The sequence below is a fragment of the Cnephaeus nilssonii genome (genome assembly GCF_951640355.1).
Source record: "Cnephaeus nilssonii genome assembly, chromosome: 21".
NCBI classification, from domain to species: Eukaryota; Metazoa; Chordata; class Mammalia; order Chiroptera; family Vespertilionidae; genus Cnephaeus; species Cnephaeus nilssonii.
This window is the reverse complement of record NC_137092.1, coordinates 10,134,205-10,161,251: the sequence shown is the minus strand read 5'-3', so window position 1 is coordinate 10,161,251 and position 27,047 is coordinate 10,134,205. Positions and strand designations below refer to the sequence as shown.

The 27,047-nt window shown below is 47.4% G+C and overlaps 1 protein-coding gene across 1 annotated transcript in view; it reads right to left on the bottom strand.

Moving 5' to 3' along the window:
- Window positions 1-6,078: 6,078 nt before the first annotated feature.
- CD101 (CD101 molecule) overlaps window positions 6,079-27,047 on the bottom strand; it is a gene marked incomplete at its 3' end in the record, with an annotated part of 32,297 nt that continues 11,328 nt past the window's right edge. Inside the window, exons 4-9 of the mRNA XM_079760315.1 lie at window positions 25,359-25,745; window positions 20,047-20,430; window positions 18,714-19,118; window positions 14,986-15,396; window positions 11,893-12,288; window positions 6,079-6,311 (exon numbers count right to left, since the gene is read on the bottom strand). Of these exons, the coding sequence (XP_079616441.1) occupies window positions 6,079-6,311; window positions 11,893-12,288; window positions 14,986-15,396; window positions 18,714-19,118; window positions 20,047-20,430; window positions 25,359-25,745 (2,216 nt within the window). The remainder of the gene's footprint in view (window positions 6,312-11,892; window positions 12,289-14,985; window positions 15,397-18,713; window positions 19,119-20,046; window positions 20,431-25,358; window positions 25,746-27,047) is intronic.

Here is a 27,047-nt window from a genome sequence, read left to right as displayed (position 1 = left end):
CTGTCCTGTCAATTGGCCTCACAACACCTGTCACTTCTCACTTCTTCGCTAATCAGCCCCTCCTTCCTCTCCCTCTTGGTCCTCTCTCAAGGTCTGCATGCATTTGAAAGAAGGCTAAGTGAGGGATTTACTTCAGTCCAACGATGAGAAGAGGAAGAGTTAATAACTCTTTTGATGAAGATCTGAGGCAGCCTTCCTGGGCAGCCCAGGGCAGCCCCTTCAAAAGGTCTAGCTCTTCCTCGCTCTTCAGTTCCTCTTCAGTACTTTCTCACCCTCCCCCCCTGGACTGAACTTCCACCTTACTCTAAGCAGAAACTGACAGACCAGCCCGGCCGGCGTGCCTCAGTGGTTGAACGTCTACCGATGAACCAGGAGATGACGATTTGACTCCTGGTCAGGGCACATGCCTGAGCTGCAGACTTGATCCCCAGTGGGGGATATACAGGAGGCAACCGATCAATGATTCTCTCTCATCATTGATGTTTCTATCTCTCTCTTCCTCTCTGAAATCAATAGAAATATATATATATATATATTTTTTAAAGGAAAGAAACCGACAAACCTAAGGTGTTTCCCCTACTGTCCCAGACAGCAAAGCCTTGCCCCAGTGCTGTGGAGCTTGCTGCCTCTCCTGGTGTCTGAAGGAAGGGCTTCTTCCTGTGGGCAGGCAGGCTTCCTCCTTCAGAAGTTGCCTGGTGCGGAGGGGGTGGGGGAGGACGGATCAGAGACCCATCTGTGCCCAAGGGCAGAGCTTGGGTGGGCAGGGGGTGTGAGGTTCTTCTTTCTGTGGATGTCTGCTTGTATTTCTGCTTTCTCACTCTTATGTGCTAATTGCTCATTCCTTTTCCCCAATTCCTCTTTTTCACCTGCTTTCCCCATAACACCTCCCTCCTCCCTCCTCTTTGGTCCAGAGGAGACAAAAACAGCCATTTGTGAAGGTTGTGGAGGACACATGGTCCAGGTTCGTTGTGTTCCCACCCAGAGCCCTGCATGTATGTTTAAGCAATCCCTTTTCATCCTTCAACTTTTCTCATGATGACACCCTTCCTGCCACTTTAGTAATCACCCATTGCTGATGGGAGAGCTGGAACATGGCTCAGTAGGAGGGGAGATTGGGGAAGAATTCTGCTTACTCGAATGGTGTTCCTTTTAAGTTGTGTACCCTCCCCAAGTGCCATGGACTGAATTAATTTTGTTCTTCCAAATTCATATGTTGACACTTTGCTTGCCAATGTGATAGTATTTGGAGATGGGGCCTTTGGGAGATAATTAAGCTTAGGTAAGGTCATGAGTCTCTCTCTCTCTCTCTCTCTCTCTCTCTCTCTCTCTCTCTCTCTCTCTGTCATGTGAGGACGCATTGAAAAGTTGGCAGTGTATAAGTTGGGAGGAGGGCCCTTGTCAGTCAGTTGGCATCTTGATCTGGGACTTCCCAGTCTCCAGAGCCGTGAGAAAATAAGTTCCTGCTGTTGAACCCACCCAGTCGATGGCATTTTGTTATGGCAGTCTGAGCAGACTAATACAAATTCCCAAGCTAATTATTTGTACCCAAATCTACATGTAAATTGAATTAGCTAATTAATACAGGTATAAAGAACCTCAGGATAGGAGCCTCTAGTGGCTTCATTTCCCATTAATTCCCATATATTCACTTGGAACTCCTGGCTTAAACTTTCTTGAATCCTCATTTAACTGTAAAGCGCTCAGACAATTTTATCCACATATTCCTCGGTCCACACTGCCCTGATATTCTGACTCTCTCTGAAACTTTACACTTCTCTTTCTCTAAATTAGCCTTTTGGGCTGAGGACCCAAGCAATGACCCCATTTTGTGGCCAAGCCCATGCTCGCATTTCATTATCTTGCCCTGTTCTCTCCATTATTGTGTTAAGAATTAGGTAGTAAAGCACCGGCTATCTGGTTTCCTTCTCAGGTGTAAAAAGGATTCAAACGGCCAGCTTGTCATTGATGTCCATAACAATGATGATCTCTAACATTTATGACTTCTCCTTCACATGAATATCTCATATAATCCTTACAACAAATCCTATTGAAGTAATGGGTATTATTCTCATTTTATGGAGGAGGGAATTGAGGCCAAGAGAAATTAACTGCTAGAGACTACACAGCCCATGAGTGATGTCAGGATTTGAACCTAGGAATCTAAGTCCAGAGCTCACATTCCTGACTATTAAGTTACTGAAGTACTCATGGGGCACATCATTTAAAAGGAGCAAAAAGTCAAAGTAGAAGATCCTAAGAGGAAGCAGTTGCAGCCTCAATTGTATCTCACTGCAGCTTACTTCTTATGAGGGCTCAAATGTTGACTATGTTTTTTTGTGTGGAAAGATTACTAAAGGTCACAGTAGCCAAGTGGAAGTCTCCCAGTTTACTGCATTTGAATGAGCCATACTTAATACTACACTGAATACCTCTCTCCATCAGGGAAAATGTTTCAGGTGAGGAATTTAGACATATGTTGGGAGCTGATGTTGGACAGAGCCAGTAACCCTTACTCAATATTGACGCTAACTCCAGCCACTTCAGACTCCTATGATACTGCTCAATGTTTTGCTTCAATAGTGGTGCCTTTTTGCACACAGCATCCCAACTTGTCACTTTTATGGCTAGAAGGTACTTGGCCCACACTTAGGGAATAAAGACCATTTTGCATCAGCGCCCTTTAATGGGGCTGGTCATGCCTTGGCTATGGAGAACAGAAGATCCTCAAACCATTTCCTGCTACCAGCAGGGTGGTACAAAGAGCTGCTGGAGACAGACCATTAAACAACACAAAGATTCCCTAAAGACAGACTTTAGAACTTGTAGCATCCGCCTTCACTCATGGGAGATTGTAACAAAAACATGCTCTTGTGTGTCTATTTGAACACCATCATAAGGCAACACAGAGGAGCTATTGAATCAACATGCATTGAGTGGAATGGAAATCTGGGAATCAGGGCAGAGTGCAAAGGGGTCCCCTGCTCTTACAGTCTGAATCCTTTTCCCCTTTTTAGAACAAACCAGCACTTTGAGAGCATGTGACAAAACAAGCACCTGTCACGCTTATTACAGAAGGAGCCCAGGACTTGCCAGCCAACCTCAATTTCAGCTCTTACTCTTCTGCAGATGGCTGGGTGATCCTAGACAAATCCCCACCTCTCTGAATTTCAGCTTCTTACCTACAGGATGGGAAGAAGAATCCCTTTCACACGGGGAGGCCATGAAACGCTGAGATGATGAACTCCTGTCCCATGGTAACGAGTTCTTATGGCACATGACTTCAATCTACCATTGCGTTCATCTGCTGCCATAAACCCATTGTTCCTATAGATGTCTCAATAGACTGAAGATAATGAAAGGAGCCTGTTCCTGCCTTAGTCATCTCTGAGTCACCTCGTCCTGTACAGAGAAAGTACTCAACAGGATGGTGTGGACTTTCCATCGCTAGTAGGAGTGCGGTGGAGAGGATCCCACCTTCAGAACTGCTGGGCGAGACACCAATATGGAAGCCTTAGATTCTTTATTAAATTAATCAGATCTATAACCGGTACAGATATAACAAGTCAAATCAAGTTTCCCAGGAACATAACACATGGTGAAGACAGACAGAACACCAGCCACTTAAACAGAGCAGGGTTGTCAAACATTCTCCATAAAGAGCCAGATAGCAAACATCTCAGGCTTTGCGAGGGCCCTACAGTCTCCATGGCAACTGCTTGACTCCGCCATTTTGTCATGACAGTGGCCACAGAGAATATGTGGGCAAACGGAAGGAAGGGGCTGTATTCCAACAAATTGTAATTTAAAAAACAGGGGCGGGCTGTATTTTGCCCGTGGGGCGTAGGTAGCCAGCTCCTGAGGCAGAGGTTTGTCCGGTTGCCAGGGAGACTTTATAACACAAGCAAGTAAAGTAAAACCAGGTGGTGACCCAGAATGGAAAAGTTTAAATCAATGAGGAAAGGTGACGTTCTCCGTTAAGTTTTAAGAACTAAGATGAACAAGTACACAATTGGGGTGAGTAGAGATTTCATGTAAAATGCCTATGGAAATGGGTGAAAACAAATTTTATTCTACAAGTTCAACAAGGAAAAAAAGAAGACTGGGGTTTTTGTTGCCTGAAACGTCACCATGAGCCAAAGAGTGCAATGTGGCTCCTTAGAAAATCCCACATGTTCCACATCCCATCGGTGACAGCAGAGTGTCCAGAGCAGACAAGGTGATAAGCAAGGGGAGCGGGGCTGTGCCAGCTTGGTCCCCACTGGATCCCTCACACCCATCCCGGGCCGGACACAGGGCGCTCACTGGGAAATGATCATCCCCCGACTCTGCTGGGGGGTGGTGGGGGAGTGCAGTTAGATATTCCAGTGTCTGCTCTGGCAACCTCTGTGCTGTAGTCAAACATGAAAAGGTGGTATCTGAGCCAAGCGCTGAAAGGCAGTATCCAGGTGGAGAGAGGCGGTGGAGGGAGGGGAGGCACCAGAATCCACCGATTCTCTGCCTGGGCTCAGTTCTGCTCTCTTTCCCTTCAATATCCCAATGAAAATAGACGTTTCTGGAATAATTGGGAGGGGGAGGCATTAATCATGTTTTCGAAGAAGTCTGAACTTGAGCTCTGTTCTCTGAAAGCTATGCCCCCTTTCCTGAGAGAGAGAAACTGTGCTGACGTGTCTAAGGAAACATTTGGAGTATTTCAAGGGAGGCCATAAAGGGAGGTGAAGTTAAGGAACTAGTAGGTCTACAGTGGGAGTTCTCATAGCCACTGATAATCCCCCAGCAAAGGAACTAATTATGTTTGGAGAGGACGTCTGTGCCTGATAAAATAATTAAAAATAAATGGCTCTCCTTGGAAATGCAAATTACCGAGTGTTAAAGCAATGCTGTCGGCCACTTAGATAATAAGTAGATGTTTTCTCAAGTCTGTTAGGTGACACGGATTGATTTTCAATTCTGGCCTGAGCAGCTTTTGAAACAAAGGGAAGGGACCTCAGGCCCAGTGGGGACAGTTGTCATCTCCTGGGGCACAGTTGTTGAAAGTCTTAAAACCATGAACACCCCCTCTCCCCCCAATCATCCTCTAGACTTTTCCTGGCTGAGAATAGGGGATCCTGAGGAACCAGACTTGACTGGCTGTCCCCCTTGAACTTCCACACTCTGCTGGAGTGGAAGGGGATGGTGACACTAGGGACCCCTCCTCCCCCAAATAACTACCCTAGCCCCAGAGTGCTGTCGGGTTAAAGAAAATCAGGCATTGGCTGAGAGCCAGGAGCCAGAGAGGCCTTTGGGATGGGGAGAAAGGAGAGCTATGAGGCCTTGGGGGCGCTGACTGAGGCACTGTCGCAAAATTAAAAAAAGAAAAAAGCTTTTCCTTAGCAATGACTCAATAAGTCTTATAGAGAAAAGGGGAAAAAACAAAGAAACTCAGGCTACCAAAGGCCTTATCATTTCATCAAAGAACCAATATTGATGACGCCGCACCTGCTACGCAGAGCTCTTGAGTGGCATTTACAGATGAGATTTCTGCCTCGAAGGAAGTCACACTCTTGTTGGAGGCAGATTTCCTGGGACAGAAGGGCATATCCCCAATTCCTTTCGCCTTGCTGCCATCCCTTTCCTACACCTCTCCCCTGGCGGCTAAGGATTCCCTGGAGCCAGTGGGACAGGTCGCTGCTGGTGTTTCCAGGGAACCAGTGATGGAAGAGGGAGGAGAGCTGAGGGCAGCACCCCCAGGGCTCGGCTGTGGGATCTCCCTTCATCTCCCAGAGGCTGTGTGAGGGCAGGCCTCCTCGGCTCACAGATATTGAACCTGAACCTTTGGGGTGTGGTGAATGAAAACGGGGTACTGAGGCCATCTAGCTCCTCGGTGTTGGGGGGATACAAGAGGTAGATGAGGTCACACACAAACATGTAACAGTGCCTGGCACCACATATACGCTCGAGAACCTGTTTCCTCAGATTCCTGGGTACCTTACCCCAGGCCACAGCTACCTAGAAGGGCAGAGCCAGGACTCAGCCACACCCTGGTCTGCTCAGTCCCACTGCCAAGCCCACACTCTTCACAGGCTGTGCGCCTCTGGGGATTCAACTGTCTTCCTCCTGCTCCTCCCTCGTGGTGGCGGGCCCATCGCCAGCTCCCTTCAAGTCCATCCAGAGGGCCTTTTCCCTCTGGGCGGTTCGCCTCAGTGCTGACAACTTCCTGGCCTTCCAGTAGAGGCAGAGGGCGGAGACGAGCAGAAGGAACACAAGGAAGGGGCAGATGAATAAAAAATAGATCAAAGATGCCGACGAGCAGATCCTGGAATGAAACGAGGGCTCTACCACAAAAAGAGAGAAAACAAAAAGGGTCATTAGTCTCCCACTTACTTGTACTAACCAATCTTATACATCTGGGAGTCACTGTTACAGGCAAACACACGTGAAAGTAACACCCAGAGAGCAGCCGGCCCCTGGAGTCCCATGTGAGGAGCAAGAGGGGCGTGTGGGAGCCCAGAACTCCGAGGGTGCTCTCCCACCTACCCCCTCGCCCAGCAATTTCCAACCACCGCAGGCTCCCATGGCCTACTTAAAACTAGCAGCCAGAAGGAAAAGCAAAACAAAAAAAAGAAAACCTCTCCTTTAATCTTCTTTCCTCAGAAACGCTATCTATAATTCAACCCTCGTTCTCCACTCTGCTGCCGGTCCTGATGTTTTCACTGAGCTATTCCCACTGCTGCTGCTTCCTAATCCCTCCCCTCCCCTCTCTCTCTCACACGCGCGGGCCTCATAAAATAGCACCTCCAAATTGGTCTCACTCCGCAGGCCCCCTCCGTTCAGCTCCTTTCCTGTGCTGTTTGGCTCTGTTGACTAATGAGTTTGCCGACCACTGCTCTAACCAACTGAGTTTGCCGACCACTGCTCTAACCAATCTGAATTAGATTGGGTTGACTGGGGCAGAGGATACTGTATACAAAGGCTTGCTGAAGATACCCCATCCGCAGCTGCAGTCCGTGGGGAAGGGCTGTCAGCGACAGACACGTGGAGCACATACATGCAGTCCCAAAGCGGGCCCCGGCCACACAGCCAGGGAAGCAGACAAGAGGACCACATCCCCCCCAGGCTCCAGGACACAGGACCTTGAGTTACTAGGTAAGGACCAGGCTGACAGTCTCTTGATGCAGAGAGACGCATTTCATGAGACACCATCTGCCGAATGTAGCCTTCAGCTGCGTGCACTTATGACAGGATATTCAAAATCAGGGCTGTTCTGAGAATCGGGTGCTAACAGTAGCTGTGCTTTCAAGGGAAAATTGTAATAACATAGGCAACTTCTTTTTTTAGAGGTTAAGCTATAGGATTCTTGGGGTGTAAACTCTTTGAGATGAAAACAGCAAATTCCGAGGTCATTTTGATAACCACATACGACAAGGATTCCATTTTTGGCATTGCTGATGCATTTTGCTCCTTGAAGAACGTGTCTTTGTTGGAAGTCAGAAATCTAGACACTGGTCCAGCCTCTGCCCTGGGAACTCCGGGAGGACGGGGCCTATGTCTCATGCATCTTTTCATTTTGTGCAGCGCTTTGTCCACAGGTCATCGATGGAGACTGATGGATGAATCAATTAGGAGAGTGAATTCCACACACAGGGACCCAGGGGCGTGCCTGCCCTCTTCTTACACAGAGTGAAGGTCATCCCTGAACAGGGCTGACGTGCTGCAGGGCTTCATTGTCTGCATTTTCTCTGGTCTCCTTTAATTCTCCACCTTAAATTTGGTTTTGGTTTCTGAAAAGGTGGGCAATGAAAACGCTAGATTTTGAATCCTGCATCACCCCCTCTCCACATCCTATTTAACCTCTCTCTAAGGCCCTGCTTGATTACAGCAATTCTTGCACATCTTATCTGAATAGATTGGAGGGCATTTGGTTAAGAAGGACATATAGCCCCGGCCGAGTGGCTCAGTTGGTTAGAGCAGTGGTCGGCAAACTCATTAGTCAACACAGCCAAATATCAACAGTACAACGATTGAAATGTCTTTTGAGAGCCAAATTTTTTAAACTTAAACTTCTTCTAACGCCACTTCTTCAAATTAGACTCGCCCAGGCCGTGGTATTTTGTGGAAGAGCCACACTCAAGGGGCCAAACAGCCGCATGTGGCTCGCGAGCCGCAGTTTGCTGACCACAGGGTTAGAGCATCGACCTGATATGCCAAGGTTGTGGGTTTGATCCCCGGTCAGGGCACATACAAGAATCATCCAAGGAATGCATAAGTAAGTGAAAAACAAATCTCTATCTCCCTAAAATTAAAAAAAAAAAAAAAAAAAGAGGAGGTGGAGGTACAGACAGATGCTGAAGAGACCAAAGGCTAAGGGCCTCGGTACTTCATACTACTCCTGTGCCGAGTGGTGATTGAGCACCTACTACATCTGGAGAGCTGGGTTCAAATCTTGGCTCTTCCACTTATGACTGGCATTGGACAAGTTATTTATCCACTCTAATCACTAGTTTCCTCGTCAATCAAATGGGGATAATAATTTCTAGAGTCGCAATGAGGTAATGCATAATAAAGCATTTAACATAGTGCCTAGCGCTTTTGTTGAGTCAGCAAGGAATAAATATCAGCTAGGATGCTACTGAGAAAGTTAGGAAAATCACAGGCAACTTTCTCCGGAGAGATCAGAGAAAAAACAGGGCTGAGCCTGCTGATTCCTCTCCGGGGCCACAGGCGTGGTCCTGTTCTTCCACAGGCCAAGTCTCTTTCTTAAATCTCTGAGCCCTCAGCCCCCAGGGTGACATTCTCTGAGAGCCACATGATTTCTTAGGAGACTGGCTTCCTTTTCTAGTCACGGGAGGAAGAGAACTGGGAGGTGGGAGTCCACAGTTCCCACGTATCACTGTTGCTATGATGGTGGTGTGATGGTGGGGAGATGGGGCCAGCACGTAGAAGGTGGAGAGATCTGGTACTTGTTTTTCCTGCCACTGAGATGCTAATCTTCCGAGTGAAGGCACTGCCAGGGGGCTTGACTATCTTAATGGGGAGGAGGCTGCTCCGCTTAGAGCAGTCTGCCATCCAGGACGCCAAAGTGGGCTCTTCACAGCACCGAATTGGCCACCAGCTAGCAACCGTCAGCTCCCCTGCTTCCAAATGACCTCTCCTGGGAGGAACAGTGTTTGCTCTGGATCCCGCAGTCAACCTTTCCCACCATCTGCCTCTCACCCCTATCTGGATTAGAATTTAGTGACATTCAAAACCATTAAGGTTTGGCATTTTGAATTAATCCAAGTAAGTACCCAAAGCTCAAAGTACAAGGCGTGCAAGACTGAGCCAAAAATGTAATGAGAATATTTCATCATGAGGTTTAATTTATAACATGCTTCTACCCACAGCCAAACACGTCACAAGGAACATTCGGAGAAGGACAGGTACGGGACAGTAAGGGGGCTGCCAACTCTTCCCTCACCCTAACGAGAACTTGGGCAATTGACTGCCACGTGTGGCTGTGTGGCAGAGCTGGCTCCTGCCAAGAAATAAAAGTAGGGTTAGGTAACCTGACACAAGTTCATCCCCCAAAAAGTGAACACCTGGCAGCAGCCAACGCAAGACTGGCTTGCTCATTCTTTCATCAAACACTTGGTGAGCGCTGTGTGTCAGGCCTTGTTGGCGGCACTGGGGTAGCGCGGATAAATAGCACGGTCTTTCCAGAAACTTCATGGGGGTAGGCGCACATATCTCCAGTGAGGATCTTTTTTTAAAAAAAGTATATCTTTGTCCAAATAAAAGCTTGGAAATAGTAACAAATACCATACTACGACCAATAATCCAGTCTCCGGAAAGACCTATAGCCTTGTCCATTAATTAATCACAGAGAATTCTCTAGAATAACACATCTATGTCTGGGGTCTGAGGGTGAGGTTAAAAGAATGGAGCCTCGCCCTAGCTGGTTTGGCTCAGTGGATAGAGCATTGGCCTGCGGACTAAAGGGTCCCAGGTTTGATTCCAGTCAAGGGCACATGCTCTAGTGGTGGGCTCAACCCCCAGCGATGTTTCTATCTCTCTCTTCCTCTCCCTTCCTCTCTGAAATCAATAAAAATATATTTAAAAAAATGAAAATGCAAGACTGGAGCCTCTGCCTTTGCTTAGTCACAGCTAACGAGGTAAGTTGGAGAAGAAAATGCAAGGTCAGTTTCCCCAGGGAAATGCCTCTCAATGTCTCTGCCTTCATTGGAACCACGTGCTCCAGTTTTGTTACCCGGTCCCAGACATCTGATGATGTCACTCCCCTGCTTGAACTTGGCCAATGGCACTCCATCACTTCTATGATAAAGTTCACTTTCTTTAGCTTCATACTTCAGACACATTTGAGATCTGTATCTCCCCATCTTACTAACCTCATCTCTTGCCATCTTCGATTGGGAAGGATCCTAAGACCACTCAATGTTTAACATTTCCTTTCCAGGGATCATCTGTTTAAAACCTCACACTTGTTTTCTAAAGATGCCACAGAGATGTGATTTTTAGTTATGTACTAAAATGTACACTTTTTACAGTTAGTATCTATTCTACTGCAAAAAGTGCGGACTCAGCAGAGCTTAGGAATTTCCATGGGAAAATGTATAGGGAATGCGCTCAGGGGTGTGGGACTTCTATAATTGTTGGAATGGAAGAAAAGCTGAGAGGAAGAAAAATTCTGCTTGGAAACTTGTGAGGAAAATTCACTGAAGAATGGGCAGGGAGAGGATGATGGAACCCCAGGGAACAAATCAGATAGCTTTGACTTCCACTCCAGGGCTGCTGGGATAGCTGGGAGACAGCCACCTATCCCTACTCCTGAGAAACGTCCATTTGTCCCCAGCAGCATTCTCCCTCCTGAGGGGTGTCACCAAAGCTAGCGTGTGTCCCAAGAATGTTATCTCTATCCATCCTGTGTACCCTTCCTGGGGTAGGGAACCAAGACCACACCTCTGCGCCTCCCAGGACTCTTTTCCATAGTTTGTTTAGCTCATTGCTCACCTCTCACCTTCTCCTTAAACCCCACCAGGCAGAAGTGGCTCAGAGAATGAGCTGGCTACAGCATCTGCCAGCTCATTGATCGCCGGGGAAGATTTACTGGTCTGGCTGGAGACATTTTTGCTTTCATTAACAAATGCTTAATAAATGGCTATGATATGCTTGGCACGGCACTGGCTGGAAGGGTGCCCTCTGCTCCCCGGGCGTCTCTTGTTCCACATCCCTCCTGAATCTGTGGGCTCAGCTGGATAGGACGACCTTCCCACACGGAGAGGGGTCACCCTTTGGCCAATGGTCTTCAAGGAGCTTGCCTCCCTGTTGGAGCCTGTAAACAAGTCCATCAGGTGCACTTGCTCCTTTGAGGCCTTTCAAGGCGCAAATAGGACAGGCACACCACATGACTGTCGCCATCAAAGTCCTGGTAGTTGGCTGAGCACACAGAGAGATAAGAAGCTTGGCTCTTGGTCATTAAGAAAGGGTTTTCCTCTTTGTTTTGTTTTGGTTTTGACTCAGGGAGCATAGATGTAGCTGATATTGGTTCAACCAGATCAAAGGTAAAGTCACCAGCCCCCACTGCACATCAGCATTCTGAGATTCAAGATCAGCCAGGAGGTAAGGATGTCTGCTTCAAACACGCTTCAGTCATTCAGGGATGTAATGCTGAAGGCTTTTCTGTTTGAGATGGGAAGCAGGAGCGGAGTCCCCTGACATTTTAATGTCTCTGCTAAAAACTCAAGTAGACCTTGTCTGTCCAAATAAGTTACTACTGAGAGAAAAGACAATCACTGCGTGAGGGAGTCTGGAATTGTTTTCAGCCTGGAGAAGGAGCCAACCAGAGCTGAGAGGGAAAGGAGAAGAGGGGAGACAGAGGGCCTCCTGCCCACGAGCCAAGCCGGGTTGACCCCTCGTTACCTGAGGGCAGCACCGTGAGCACCATATGCGGCGACTCATCCGACGCCTGGCTGACCCACTTGCTTGGGGTGCCATGGAGCTGCCACTCCGCCACCCGGCACCAGTACTCCCCGGCATCCTCCATCTCCACCCGGTGAAGCTTCAGGACGAAGTCTGCGGGGGACGAGCGGTGACAGTGCAGGCGCCTCCTGAGCCGCTCTTCGCCATACTCCAGCAAGCCGTCGTGCTGCAGGTGCGCCAGCATTTTACTTCCAGAATGTTCTCTGGCCCAGTACCACGTCACAGAGAACAGGGAGGCCGAGCCGCCCGCGCTCTCCAGGCTGCAGTGCATGGCCGCCTCTCCGTGCTCCGTAGCATTTTCTGTCCAGTGCACTTTGGAGACACGGACCTTGGTTCCTAGGAAACAAAACAGCGGAAAGTTAGAGAAGAGCCCGGACTTGTAGACCAGGCTCCTCCTCTGAAGCACCTCGCTCTCCCGGAGGAGATCCAGTTTATAATCTGTAGGCATCAGGTCCTTCCTCTTCAACACTTTCCTTTGACCTCTGTCCTTCTTCCATATTTGCGAGAACATTCTCTGCTCTGAATCAAACCAGCCACTTCCATGCTTTAGCCATACCTCTTGTCGGCTGGACCTGCCGCTGAAAGCCACCCAGCTTCGGTGGGTGCTCTGCCCTGATGCTTTTACTTCCCCCTGTCGCCTGTCTCTTCTGCTTCCCAGGGGGACCAGTCAAAACTCTGATCCCTGCCCCCCGCCCCATTCCCTCAAGTCAGGTATTGCACCTTGCCCTGCCTTCTTAGCAAATCGCCCTCCTCCCACACACCCGGGGATCTCGGGTGGAGACACAGGGAAGGAGGAGGGAGGCTGTCTGAGAGACTGAACGTTTTTGTACAAGCGTTAGAATACTACTCAAGGAGACCATTTACCTTATTGGATTAGACTACGTTTTAAACAGATTTTGACATTTACGTAACATTTCTTTTCTCTCTCATCAGGTAAGGAGTTGGAATGAAGGCTAGAGTAGTTACAAACAAAATAAAGGAAAGCATGGTATGTACTAAATGTTAAACTCTACTACAAACAAATTTATTAATCTACCTTTAAAAGAACAACTTTGTATGGTGAGGGCCTGGGGCGGGGGACAGGTGCAGGCTAGAAGGGGACAATGCGGGGGAGGGGAGTCATCTGTAATACTTTCAACAATAAAGAGAAAACAAAAAAGAACAACTCTGTCTGATCCTGGATTCTTCTTTAGTTAACCATTCTTCATCTTTCCTTCTCTGGATGGCAAAGCATGTGAAATACTAGCTTATGTGATAAACTAACACTTACCTGCTTCCTCCCCTTCAAAGTCCTCCCTACGTTATTGCAGCCAGCCCTCCAATGCCACCGCCATGCTCTGGCCAGGTCCCAGTAAGGGCCTGATTTCCTGCCCCGGTCCCTTCTGTGCCCTCTGTGGTTTTTGTCACCAAAGTCCATTTTCTTCTTGAACTCTCCTCTCCTCTTCTGATTTCAGAGAAAATGTCCCTCTTACAACGCTGACCCTGGGCCTCTTCCTTAACCCACTCCTGACACCAGGGTGCTCAGCTGGCCACTGCAGCAGCCACACCCCAGTATGTTTTGTTTGACACTCTCCGGATTTTAAAAGGATTTGAATTTGCTGTGAACGTCCTCATAATGAGCCATGTCACACACACACACACACACACACACACACACACACACACACACAATTTTGGGCCTTTCCTGCTATACTCAACGACTGGACAACGCTGAGCCCACATACTTGAATGGGAAGCTCTGGCCTGAGCTGAGCAGTGGCTGCCTCCTTAAAGGGACATGCACACACTGTCAAGATTTGGCTTAGACTGCGGGGAGGAAGGGATGCCAGCCCTGCAGATGGAGAATGCCGCGTGTGCACGAGCTGGAGGGACGGCAGAGAGGCTAAATGCAAAATAGGACGTACGAGTGTGAGGGACTCCGAGGCATCCAGGTAGCAATGCCCAGCGGGCCGCAGGTTACAAGCCCCGAGCTCAGGCGACAGGGCTAAGAATAGAGGCCTAGAGCCAGTTCACTGAAGGCGGCACCTGGAACCAAGGCAGCGTTGATGAAGTTCGGAAGAGAGCAGGGAGGAAGGAGAAAAATGGGCCCAGGATCCATCCCTGAGCAACACCCACGTTTAGCAGGGAGAAGAAGAAGGGTCTGAAGAACAGCGAGAAGGGGAGCCAGAGGGGCTCCCCAAGGCCCTAGTAGACGGTGAGCTCCTTCAGGCAAGAGCTGAGCCTTATATCTGTGTGTTCCTAACTGCCTCACACACAGCAATGCTCATTACAGTCTTGCTGTTGATGTTACATCAAAAATAGAATTGTAAGTGCCAAAGTAGATGAACTTATCTGCATCGTGCTGTTGGGTCTCGCCCAGTTCCCAACCCTTAGCCGTGACACTCATTTAATGTTAATCAAAACACTGGGGGTGACCAACGGAAGGCTGAGAGGTCTACTCAACCCCGCCCACATGCGGACCGCAGCTCTCTCAGACCAATGCAATGGGTGGAACTCCTATTACATTTTTAAAGATCTCCTGAGGGAGAGGCGATCCCCTCGGTAAGCCATTCCAACAGTTAACTACTCTTCCTCGCCTTCTGTGTAGGCAGCCAAATGTTGAAAAGCAATTTCTGCACACATCCCCGTAGAGTTGTACAGTTTCTGTTCACAGTGGGGGAAATATGCTTCGTATTACTCTTTCTCTGCCAAATTACAATAGAGCCCCACCGGAATGACACGGCTTGTTATTATACTGGTAGAGATCTGAAGATATGATACCCTGGGTAGCTGCATGGACCAGGCTGCCAGGCTGCTCAGCAAACCAATCAAAGGACTCTTGCTCCCTCCAAGCCCCTGAATCCTCAGATTGATTCACCTTAGGTGACACCCCCCGCCCCCGGTGGGTTTCTGGGTCCTACCGTCATTGTGTAGGACATTATTCCTAGGACTCTAGGTCCTATTTTTACCTTCATGTGATCAGTCCGAAGAACAGCTGCCTGAGAGAAGATGGCAATCCTACAGAAAGACGTATGAGTACACTCACAAGTTTACCTGTGGGCCTGAGTTTCAGCTCTGTCACGCCCGATGTCTCTTCTCCAAGCTTGTACCCAGTGCCATTTGCAGACAAGAGCCACTCCTGCACCGCGCAGCGATATTTGCCCTGATCGCTGTCTTCCACATGCAGAATGTGGAGCTGAAACCTGTCAGGGGAAACTTTCTCGGTGTGGAATTTCTGTTTTCTCCGAGGGGTATGAAATTCATCCCCGTATTTTACAACATTGGTTTGGTCCAGTTCCAGGATCCTCAGCCAGGATGCGTTAGAGGAAATGGGCGAGAAGTACCAAATAACAGCCAACTGCAGGTGCCCAGTGGTCCTGGATAAGATGCTACATTCCACGGCGGCGTTGGAGTTGATGGCAAGCTCTTGGACTCGACTGCTGGAATTCACTGTTAGCTTGCTCTCTAAATTAAAAGGATGGAAACAGCTACATATTTTACTTTGTTAGAAGACAGAATTTCAAGGCAGAAGATACATATTAAGAGGCCAACCAGAGCAATACCTCCGACATCCTTCAGATGTGTGAACCCCCTCTCCAGCACCCCCACCGACTGCTCATTCAGCCTCCGACAACTCACTACCTGACAAAGCGGCCTATTCCATCCTCAGACAGCTCTGCCACCAGAAAATTCTGTCTGATACCAAGGTGAGTTTTACCTCTCCACAACCTCCATCCCCGGGTCCTGGTTTTACCCTTGCCCAGGGGGAGGGGACAGGCGGGTGGGGCAGTCAGGGTCATACAGAAAAGCCCAATCTCTTCCACAGGATAGCGCCTCAGTGTTGAAGCACAGACATCCCTTCTGTAGCCTTTTGTAACTCAAAGGGAGAGAAACTTCTTTGTGTGTTCACTAACCAGCGTACTCCTGGATCCACAATTTGCCAGTCTAATTGTATATGCCTTCAAACATGGGTAAACAAAAGGAAGTTGTATGTGGGCTATTAAAATTGTCTGCCTCAAAGAAAGAAACCCATTGAGTGACCAAAAAAAAAAAAAAAAAGATGTATATGTCTCTTTGCAGCCACTCAGCTGTGGGAATATCATATACATATGGAATCAACTATCCTTTAACCCCAACAGCTTTCCTGCGTAGTCAGAAAGATGAATGATAAAACCTGGCTTCCAGATCTTATTCTAACTTCATGTTGACATCACTGATTCTACTTTTGTAGCTGCTTATTGGTGCTGCTCTTCCTTCAATAAGCATTTATTTTTTATTTTATTTTTTAAATATATTTTATTGATTTTTTTACAGAGAGGAAGAGAGAGGGATAGAGAGTTAGAAACATCGATGAGAGAGAAACATCGATCAGCTGCCTCTTGCACACCCCCTACTGGGGATGTGCCCGCAACCAAGGTACATGCCCTTGACCGGAATCGAACCTGGGGCCCTTGAGTCCGCAGGCCGACGCTCTATCCACTGAACCAAACCGGTTTCGGCATCAATAAGCATTTATTAAGCACATACTATGTTATGTGCTAGACCAGTGGTCGGCAAACTCATTCGTCAACAGGGCCAAATAGCAACAGGACAACGATTGAAATTTCTTTTGAGAGCCAAATTTTTTCAACTTAAACTTCTTCTAACGCCACTTCTTCAAAATAGACTCGCCCAGGCCGTGGTATTTTGTGGAAGAGCCACACTTAAGGGGCCAAAGAGCCGCATGTGGCTCGCGAGCCGCAGTTTGCCGACCACTGGTGCTAGACTATTCCAGGCTCGGTGGAGACCTCCCCTCGGTGGGTTCACAGCCCAGAGGGAAGGACTGGTGCAAGGACAGAGGCGTAGAGGTTGTAGGATAGTGTCACCCAAGCAGGACAGAGGGATGCAGGAGTGGCCACCAAAGCACACTCAGGACCACCTCACCCAAATGCGGGAGTGAGGGAAGCTTCCTGGAAGAAATAGCTCTAAGCTAAGTCCTAAGGGTCCATAGGGATTAGACTGATGGAGAAGGAGTTAAGAAATCCTATACAAAAGAAGCAACTTGAACAAAGACTTTGAAAATGAGAGAGAACATAGAGTATTGGGGGAACTGCAAGTAACTCAGTGTGGCTGGGGTTCAAATTCAAGACGGAAAGTGGAAGGAGATGATGCCAGAGAGACATAAAATGTACCAAATGATCAAGGACCTTGCAGGTTGTGCTATGGGAGTGTGGGTATGAGGTGAACACGGAGGAGTTGTGGATGACTCGGGCTTCCCATGCGGGTCACTGGTGGGCGGTGGGGACATAAAGAACAATGGAGGAGAAGTAGCTTTGGAGGGATAATAATGGTGCATTTATGTTTTGACACAGTGAGTGTAGACATGTCTTGGAGGCAGCTGCACAGACGTGTCTGGAGATCAGAAGAGAAGTCTTTCAAGATAATGGGTCTCGGAGTTGGCAGGACATAGGTTGACTCCAGGGGTAGGAATAAGCCCACTTCAGGAGAGTGTATAGACTGAGAAGAGAGCAAGCTGAGGATGCAACCCAAAGGGATGAACCAGCGGAGGAGGAGAATTCTGCAAAACAGAATGAGAAGGAGCAGTCGGAGTGGAGTGTCAGGAGGGAAACCAAGAAAATCTTGTATCACGAGGTCAAGAACAAAAGAAGTTTCAAGAAGAAAGGCTTGGGCCAACAATTTCAAAATCCACAGGAAGGACAAGTAAATTGAGGCATGAGTTAATCCACAAGGAGACCATGACTGTTACCAAAACCACTGCTGAGCAGCAGACAGAACAATGAGAGTCACCGCGTTTGAGCATCTGCTTGATGTGTCAGGCACTGTGCTAGGCACATTATGTATGCCACCGCCTTTAAGTTGCACATCAGCAGTTTACAGGTGAGCTAACAAGGCTTGGGCAGGTTAAGTGACTTGGCCAAAGCTATGCTGCCACCCAGTACTTGTCAGATCTAAATGACCTCAAAGGCTCTCGAACACTCTTCCCTAAGAGAACGGAAGTCATGAAAGAAGATCCTCGACACAGCAGACCTTGGCCCAGGCTGTCTTGCTTTTAACCTCTATGCTCTACTAGCAACTGACAAGGTAAATTACATTCGCCAATAATCATAAATTCTCTAACTCCTACATCAACCCATTAAAATAAGTGGGTAAATATATTCTGATGAAGTTTACATGATCCACACCACTGGTGCTAGCCCTAGAGGTCCCTGCTGTGCCATGTGGTACCCTTGGGTTGCTGGCTGCTGGGGACTTGTGGAAAGATGGAGAAGGGGCATGAAGGAACAGTTATTATCAGTCGGTGTGGAACTATTTCAATGTTTTAACAATCAGCATGGTCATTTCTGTGCCTACTAACACAGGGTTAGCCTAGATATCGCTTATATGTGGTGCTGACATGTACAGTACAAACACAGGGAGAGGCATTTCATGTTTTAATTCTATAACTTACCCAAAGTGAAAATAGTATTTTTTTTTAAAAGCAGGGATTGCCCCCACTGATGTTGTTCAGTGGTTAGAGCATCCGCTCACGCACCAAAGGGTCCCGGGTTTGATTCCCGGCCAAAGGCACACAGCTCGCTTGCAGGTTTGATCCCCAGCTCCAGTCAGGGCATGTGTGGGAGGCAACCAATCGATGTGTGTGTGTGTGTCTCTGTCTCTATCTCTCTGTCTCTCTCCCCCTCATCCCCTTCCACTCTCTCTAAAAAATTAAGGGGAAAAATATTCTCAGGTGAGGTTAAGAAAAAAAAAAAAAAAAGCAGGGATTAATTTTGAGTGGTGATTACCTGGTAAAGAGATGACTATCCTCAGGGGGTGAGAGTTAGCAGAAGCCCTCGCCGGGCCATTCATGGGCAGGGAATTTCTGTCATAAACCTCCACCTTACACTGATACACTCCCGCCTCCTCCTCGGTGGCATCGTGGATTAAGAGTTGAGAACGAAACGCAGACTGTGAAATCCTTGTCCTCCTTTGGAACTGGGACGGGAAGTCCCCCCACTCAATAGTGCCATTATGAGTGACCCGGATGAGCTGGTGAGAGACTTGAGAGCCAGCTGGCTGGAACTGCCACGTCACGGTGAGCGGTACCTGGAGGTCGGAGTAGCCGGCCCTCACTACGCAGGCCAGGTCAACGGTGCTGGTTAATTTCACTTGCGGTTGACGGCTCATCAGACTAACTTGTAAACTTGACGCTGTGGGCAGAGATGCAAAACGCAATCTGTACTTATGTTTATCAAACCCAAGTCCGGCCCCGCCAAGCTTCCTAGGCACCACCTCTGCACACGGAACCATCATTCATCCCTGGGGAGTACCAAGTATTTGGGGGGGTAGATGCTGATTCACAGTACAGTCTGTCCTGAACGCTGACCTCAGTTTTTCAGAGTTGAGTCTCTTCTCAGAGCGTTCTCAGCCGCGACAACAAACAGGCAGTGTTTGTCCAGTCGGCTGCTCAGACAGCTGCCGCCGAGTCGGCGGCTGGCCTCCTTCCCTTCCCCCCACTCACGGGTGCAGTACACTCTTCGGCACACGCTCGGCAGACTGTCACCCCAGGGCCGCAGCTGTCAAAAGCTGAGTGTACGGGACTCAGCTCCGCTGGGCATCTCTCTTCTATGAGTCTACTCCAATTCCTAGGATTTCCTTTTTAGCCTTGAATGACAACTTACAAGTTGTACCTTAAAGATGATCTTTATAGCCCTGGCCGGTTTGGCTCAGTGGATAGAGCGTCAGCCTGTAGACTGAAGGGTCCTGGATTCAATTCCACTCAAGGGCACGGACCCCGGTTGCAAGCTCAATCCCAGGCACGTGAAGGAGGCAACCAATCAATGTAAGATAGATGTTTTTCTCTCTCTTTTTCCCCCTCTCCCTTCCATTCTCTCTAAAAACCAATGAGAAAAATATCCTCAGGTGAGGATTTAAAAAAAGAAGAAAAAAAGGATGATTTTTATAAAGAGGAGTGAACTTTGGAGATTAACTGACAGACATGGTAGCCAAAGACTATGCTCTGTGTTCTGGGTGCACGCACCTTCACTAGGGGATTCAGGATGAGACACAATCAGATACCACCCCGTCTCACTGCAAGAGATATTGATGATTTCAGAAAAGGATTTCTTTGACACTTACCCAGAGACTTTACAGTGATTGACATCTTCTGCGTCCAGCTCAGACCTCTGGCCTGGCTCCGGAACCTCTCGAACACTCTGCACTCGTAGGCGCCGCTGTCCGTGACCGTGGTGGAGGTGATCTCCAGCCGGAAGGTGGCCCAGTCTGTTTTCTCCAGCCTGGCATGGCCGCGGTTAGTGGGTGTCCCATAGGAGGCACCCAGCTGCACGGTGCCATCCTGCTCCATGCCAGCCACAAACTCTGGCTGTGTCTGGCCCGGCGGCACGTGCCACCAGCTCACGGACAGGAGACTTTCAGCTCCGTCTGCCTTGCAGAGAAGGGTGAGTGCCTCCCCTTCCCACACAGCTTGCTGCTTATTCTGGGTAGACACGGCCACACTTCTTGCTGTGGATTACAGGTTTTAGAAGAAAAAATTATTTCTTTTAAAAAATACTTTTATTAATTCCAGAGAGGAAGGGAGAGAGAGAAACATCAATGATGAGCGAGAATCATTCATGGACTGTCCTGCATCCCCTACACTGGGGATCAAGCCTGCAACCTGGGCATGTGCCCTGACGGGGAACCAAATCACGACCTCCTGGTTCATAGGTCGACGCTCAACCACTGAGCCACACCAGCTGGGCAAGAAAAAATTATTTCAAGGAAATGAAATATTTTCTAAAACACAGTGAGATCTCATTCATTAGGACGTGGCTAGTTAGTGACAAATCAGACCAGGCTGCTTGCTCCTGTACCACCTCAGAAAAAAAAGACTTGCTAAATGCTTTAAAGGTGGAAATAAGACAGCAGAAAGGATATCAGGGGAGCCTATTTACACTTAAACAATTGATAATGTGCCCCTCTTGTTACGGTGTGTTAAATCAGCCCTTCCTTCAGAACATCTAGTTGGAAAACATCTGGCAATGTTTTGTTAAATTAATTAGGGGGAATGTGTGACCCTGAAAGTACCGAAGCTGTGTTTATTTACATTTTTAGTTTTTTGGAATTCAGACTAGCACAGTTTAAAATGACCTTCCTCTCCCTACTTACCTTCCCCTAACTAGCATGTGTTTTGAACAGGGAAGGAGTACTGTTAATAGTATTTCTCTTCACAATACTCCCATTAAAAACAATTACTTGGGGGAAAATACATATGTACAGATATATTTCTCTTTTTCAAATTACATGTAATATATATGTGGTGTTGGCTGAAGGGAGATCCTTCTTTTAAATTACAGTGTCAAACTCTAAATGCGAATCTGGTTCCCAGGTGGGAAATTCAAGATGTGCAGGAATGCAGACATTCATTCAACAACCACTTCCTGTGCAAGCCCTGGTCCTGGGTGCGTTGTAGGCAAAGCAAAGATCGCTCAGGAGCTCATGCATCGGAGGCAGCCCAGCCTCAGGCTTAAGGCCAAGGTCCCTGGAGTCACAATGATCTTGGGTGACATAGTTGACCTCTGTGAGCCTTGGTTTCCTTTCCTGTAAATATAAGGGTAATAATAGCACCCACCTTCTCACATTGTTGAGAGAACTAAATGAATGGCACATGCGAAGGGCTTCGCCTGGCTGGCAAGGGAAAGAGCCCAGTAAAGGTTAGCTGTTAGCGTGAGTATGTTATAATAGAGACTTTGTGGAAATAGGGTGGTTCAGAGCCAAAGGAGAAAAGTGAAAAAGAACTGGCGGTGGAAATCTGAATAGCATCTAATTGAATTTGTAAACTGTTCTTCCCTGCTGTGGACGGAGTCCAGTCTTCTGCTGTTTTATATATGTACTAGAGGCCCGATGCACAAAATTCGTGCAAGGGGATCGGCCTCTGGCCTCTGCCTCGGCCCCCGCCCACCGCTGCTGCCGCCGCAGCTTTGTCCCAGCTTTGTCCCGGCTTTGTCCAGAAGGTCGTCAAGAAGGACGTCCGGTCTAATTAGCATATTATGCTTTTATTATAATAGATGTATATAAGCTACAAAGGCAGAATGAAGGTTAATGTCTACAAATTATATATATATATATGTACATATATATATTTTTTTTATATATTTGGAAACTTGTTTCCAAATTTTGGGTATTAGAAGCATGATTATACTTCCACTTTTGTCAAGTTAAAAATAGAGTCATAACTGAAGCTTAGAAATGAGAGAGAAAATGATTGCTCATAATCTCACTACTCTAATATAACCATTATGGTAACTAATGCATGTAGAAAGCTATTGTTCCAGGGACTGGAATGTATGACCGGACCTGCCCTGACTTCAGAAGACCCGCAAGCAACTCGACCTTTGTGTCTCAGGAGGACTGTAAGCGACAAGACAAGACTGTATCTGAGCCATTGTGCTGCAGGGAGAGAATGTCCCCTACCCAGGATGCAGATAAGGGGAATCTCAGAAAATCACTAGACTGCAGCTGTTACCTGATTAACCCTTTTTCCTGAATTCCAAACCCCTTACCTATTTTCTCCTGAATTCTAAGCCCTTTACCTATACTTTTCTTCTCCTTATAAAAGGGTGGCTTGAAATGAGATGTAAGGTGGACTTTTTAGGGTACACAGCCTGCGTCTTCTCAGATCGCCGGCCGTCTGAATAAAGTGCCCACAAAGAGTCAGTCCTTGTCTCTACTTACTGATTCTGGTAGTGACAGGTAGCACTGACGCTGACTTTTCCGGTTTCAGTAGTGAGTCTCCCCCTTCTGTTTAGAATGTTCATAGAAGGATACAACTCTGCTCATATTTCAAATAATGGCCTGACTTTTATTTTTTAATTGATTTTTTAGAGAGGGGGCAGGGGGAGAAAAGAGAGAGAGAGAAACATAGATATGAGAAACATGGACTGGTTGTCTCCCGTAGGAACACACAACCTAGGCATGTGCCCTGACCGGGAATCGAACCTGCCACCTTTTGGTGTATGGAACAACAGAACAATGCTCTATCCAACCCAGACACACCGGCCAGGGCTGGCTTGGCTTTTAAAACTGAGTGTGCAATAGGATCCTTAATAAGTTTGCTAAATACTTTTTCTGTTTCTACATATCGGGCCCATTTTGGGCTCCAGCCTACACAAAGGACTGTGTTTAGCTTTAGAAGACCACCCTACTGGTAAGCTTAGGCTCTGTATTCCATGAAATACACCGAGAGGCCCTTTGGCACCAATTCCCACATTCTGGGTTTAAGAAAGGTCACAGATATGCTCCAGGGAAAATTGAGATGCACAAATCAGAGGTTTAGCTCTGTGTAAATATGTAAACCGCCCACATCGTTTTCCTTGATTCCTAGAAAGTTAAACCAAATGTTTGGTGTGAAAACTAACACCAACGCACTTCCTGGCTTGCCACTCGAGGCCAGAGCTTCTGTGTCTTCATTCCTAGCAAATGGGGAGATGAAGAAAAGCATGAAAGGGAAATTTATCTATCTTGGGAGATGTCTCCAATGAGCAAGTACAACGAGGATATCTTAATTTTTAGTTTGCTTTTGGTTTCTGTTTTCAGGCAAATTAATCTTTCTAGACTTTGAATTTAATACTCAGCCCAGAGAATCCTAATTCAGTCAGCCCTCTACAACCATGGATTCCTCATCTGCTGATTCAACCAACTGTGGGTTGAAAATATGACACACACACACAAAAGTTATTACTGCACCTGATGTGTACTATGTAGTTAGGCCTAAGAAGGTGGCATTTGTACAAACTTTTTTCCTTGTCATTCCTCCCTAAACAACTCAGAATAACAACTACTTACATAATATTTAAATTGCAATTAAGTATTATGAGTAATCTGGAGGTGATTTAAAGTACATAGGAGGGTGTGCACAGGTTATAGGCAAATACTATGCCATCCTACCTAATAAAATAGTAATATGCAAATTGACCGCACCTTCGCTACGCCCAAGCCACGCCCACCAGCCAAAGCCACACCCACCAACCAATCAGGGCGAGTATGCAAATTACCCAACAAAGATGGCGGTTAATTTGCATACGCTGAGAGAGGGAGGAGTGAAGACTGAAGACAACTTAGAAGGAAGAGGGAGGAAAAGCGGAAAGCAAGGTGGCTGCCAGAGGGAAAGCCCGGGCGGGGCGGAGCGGGGTGGAACGGGGCGGAGCAGGGCGGGCGGCAGTGGCGAGCAGGTGCAGGCGCGGTGGCCGCAAAGGCGGCCGCAACAGCCGCTTGCAGGATTTTCCTGCAAATGGGCTACTAGTTTTATATAAGGAACTTGAGCATCCATGGATTGTGGTATCCGTGAGGGGTCTTGGAACCAATCCCCATGGACACTGAGGGACCACTGTATTAATTGCATATTTATCCACTTTCTCTCCACACAAAAGCACTGACTATTCAAACATGTTTAAGGTCACCCAACCTCCACAAACGAAGTGAGAGCTGAGTGGCCTTTCCAGTCTCATGCCTACAGATACTCAGACCCATTGGACAGACATCTCCCCACATCACAGCAAAGTGCAGGGAATAGGGCCTGTGTACTATCATTTCTCTCTTCATTCCTTTGATGAGCCATGCTTTGGTGCAGAATTATGACTTAGAAAAAAAAAAAGTCTTAGAACTGGTCCCTAGGGCTGGTTAAGATAATCAAGGCTTGACAAAAGGCACCTGAATGATGGAGGAGTGTGGGGTGTAATGTGGGTGTTCATTCCCCAGGAAGAAGCAGAGTGGAGCTTTTTCCTCTTAACCTACTCACATCACACACACAACAAAAGAAGACAGAGGGCTTCATTCAGGCAGGTGTTCTCTGCTTGAAGAAAAAGCCAATGTGTAAAATTAGGGCTGCCAGCAAACAGAATCAAAGAATCTAGGATAGCAAGAAAGGATTTAAGGACACAGTCTAATTGTATGTCATTATTTTATACTTGAGGAAGTGGAGATTGAGAGAATTAGAGTGGAGCATCCATGGTCATGACCCATTTAACGGCTCAAGAATGGGACTCAGGCCCAGCCAGCATGGCTCAGTGGTTGAGCACCGACCTATGAACCAGGAGGTCACGGTTCGATTCCGGTCAGGGCACATGCCCGGGCTGCGGGCTCAATCCTCAGTAGGGGGTGTGCAGGAGGCAGCCTATCAATGATTCTCTCTCATCATTGATGTTTCTCTCTCTCCCTCCCTTTCCATTCCTCTCTGAAATCAATAAAAATATATTAAATTTAAAAAAAAAAAAGAAAGAAAGAACAGGGCTCAGGTCTTCGGCTAGTTTGGTGCTTTTCTGTTCTTCCCCCCAAAATGACCTGATTGACACCTGACTCTTCAGGAGATCTCCACTGTGTCCCCGAGGCAGCCTAAACTAATGAAGGAGAGGATCTGAAAGCAGCCCGGCCGTGCCTGGTCCGACTTCACATACCTGCTGGCTTCCTCAGGTGCACGTGACTGTCCGGGGATTGCTTTCTCTGAAGCAGTTGCCAGGAGCCCATCTGAGCCCTTGTCATCTCCGCCACTGCGCATCTGTAGGCGCCTTCATCCTCTGGGCCCGCCGCGAAGATCTTGAGAGAGAAAGCCTTGGGGCTCAACTTTGAAACCTGGAGTTGTCCTTGACTTGCTCTCTCATTGTAGTCTTTCTTCAGGCCCAGGACTCCACCAGCATCAATGCGGGCCACTTCTATGCCGTTGAAGAACCAAACACCCTGAAGCTGTGGGTCCCGGCCACTGCCCAGTACCAGGCACACCAGTTCTAAGGGTTTCCCTTCAGTAAACGTGCTCTCGGCCGTAAGGTTGACTTGAAAATCTCTCACTAGGAAACAAACGCAAGGCAGGTATTTAGAGAGGCCACTGCCTCTGTCCCTTCACTAGCAGAGAGAGATGACAGCCCCATAGGGACAGGACAAGGACTGAATGCCATGTTGGGGTTCAGTCCTAAGGAGGAGATAGACAGAAGAAATGCCTACCAGCAGAAATGCCCTTGCCTATTTCTTAAATCACACAGAAAGAACAGCATACCTGTTCTCTGAACGCAACCCTATCAAGCAGGATGTGTGCATAGATGTATAAAGTATATAGCAATGTGTTTTTAAAATGAAAAATATGACAGATTTTATACTATGTTGAATTACTAGAAATTGTGATTTTTTTTTTTTTGCTCTATAATTTGGCTGAGAGTATCCAGTGGAGTTTTCCTAAGTTAAAAGCACATGTGGCCCTGACTGGTTTGGCTCAGTGGCTAGAGCGTCGGCCTGCAGACTGAAAGGTCCCAGGTTTGATTCCGGTCAGGGGCATGTACCTTGGTTACAGGCACATCCCCAGTGGGAGGTGTGCAGGAGGCAGCTGATTGGTGTTTCTCTCTCATCGATGTTTCTAACTCTCTATTCCTCTCTGTAAAAAATCAATAATAATAATAAAAAAGCACATGTGGTATATGATAGGTTCACAGCTAATATCATTCTTAACAATGAAAAGCTGAAAGCTTTTCTCTAAGATCAGGAGTAAGACAAGAATGCCCACGCTTGCCACCTCTATTCCACATAGTACCAAAAGTCCTAACCAGAGCAATTAGTCAGAAAAATACATAAATAAAAGGCATCCACATCAGAAAAAAAAATAAGTAAAATCATCTATAGAAACTGCAAAAGACTCCACTCAAAAACTGTTAAAACTAATACACAATTTCAATAAAGTTGCAGGATACAAAAAAAAAAATCAACATCCAAAAATAATCTATTGCATTTTTAGACACTAACAACGAACTATTAGAAAAAGAAATTAAGAAAATGTTCTTATTTACCATCGCAACAAAAAGAAGAAAATGCCACCCAATGCAATCTACAGCGACTCGGAGGCCCAGGTGTCTGTGACATACCTGATTCCCAAGGCCAGGTCCACCGCTCGGCAGCGGGGTGACCTTGGGCAGAGCATTTAGCAAGTCTGAGGCTCAGGGTCCTTGCAGAGCCTGGCCAGAACGGCAACAACACTATTTCCACGTATGGCTTGTGGAATCGATCCAACTAGTCAACAGACCTTAGCCCATACAAACCGTCCTGTGGGCAGAGCCAAACACGGACAGTCTTTCTTTTATTTATGCTTCCCGGATGACAAAAGG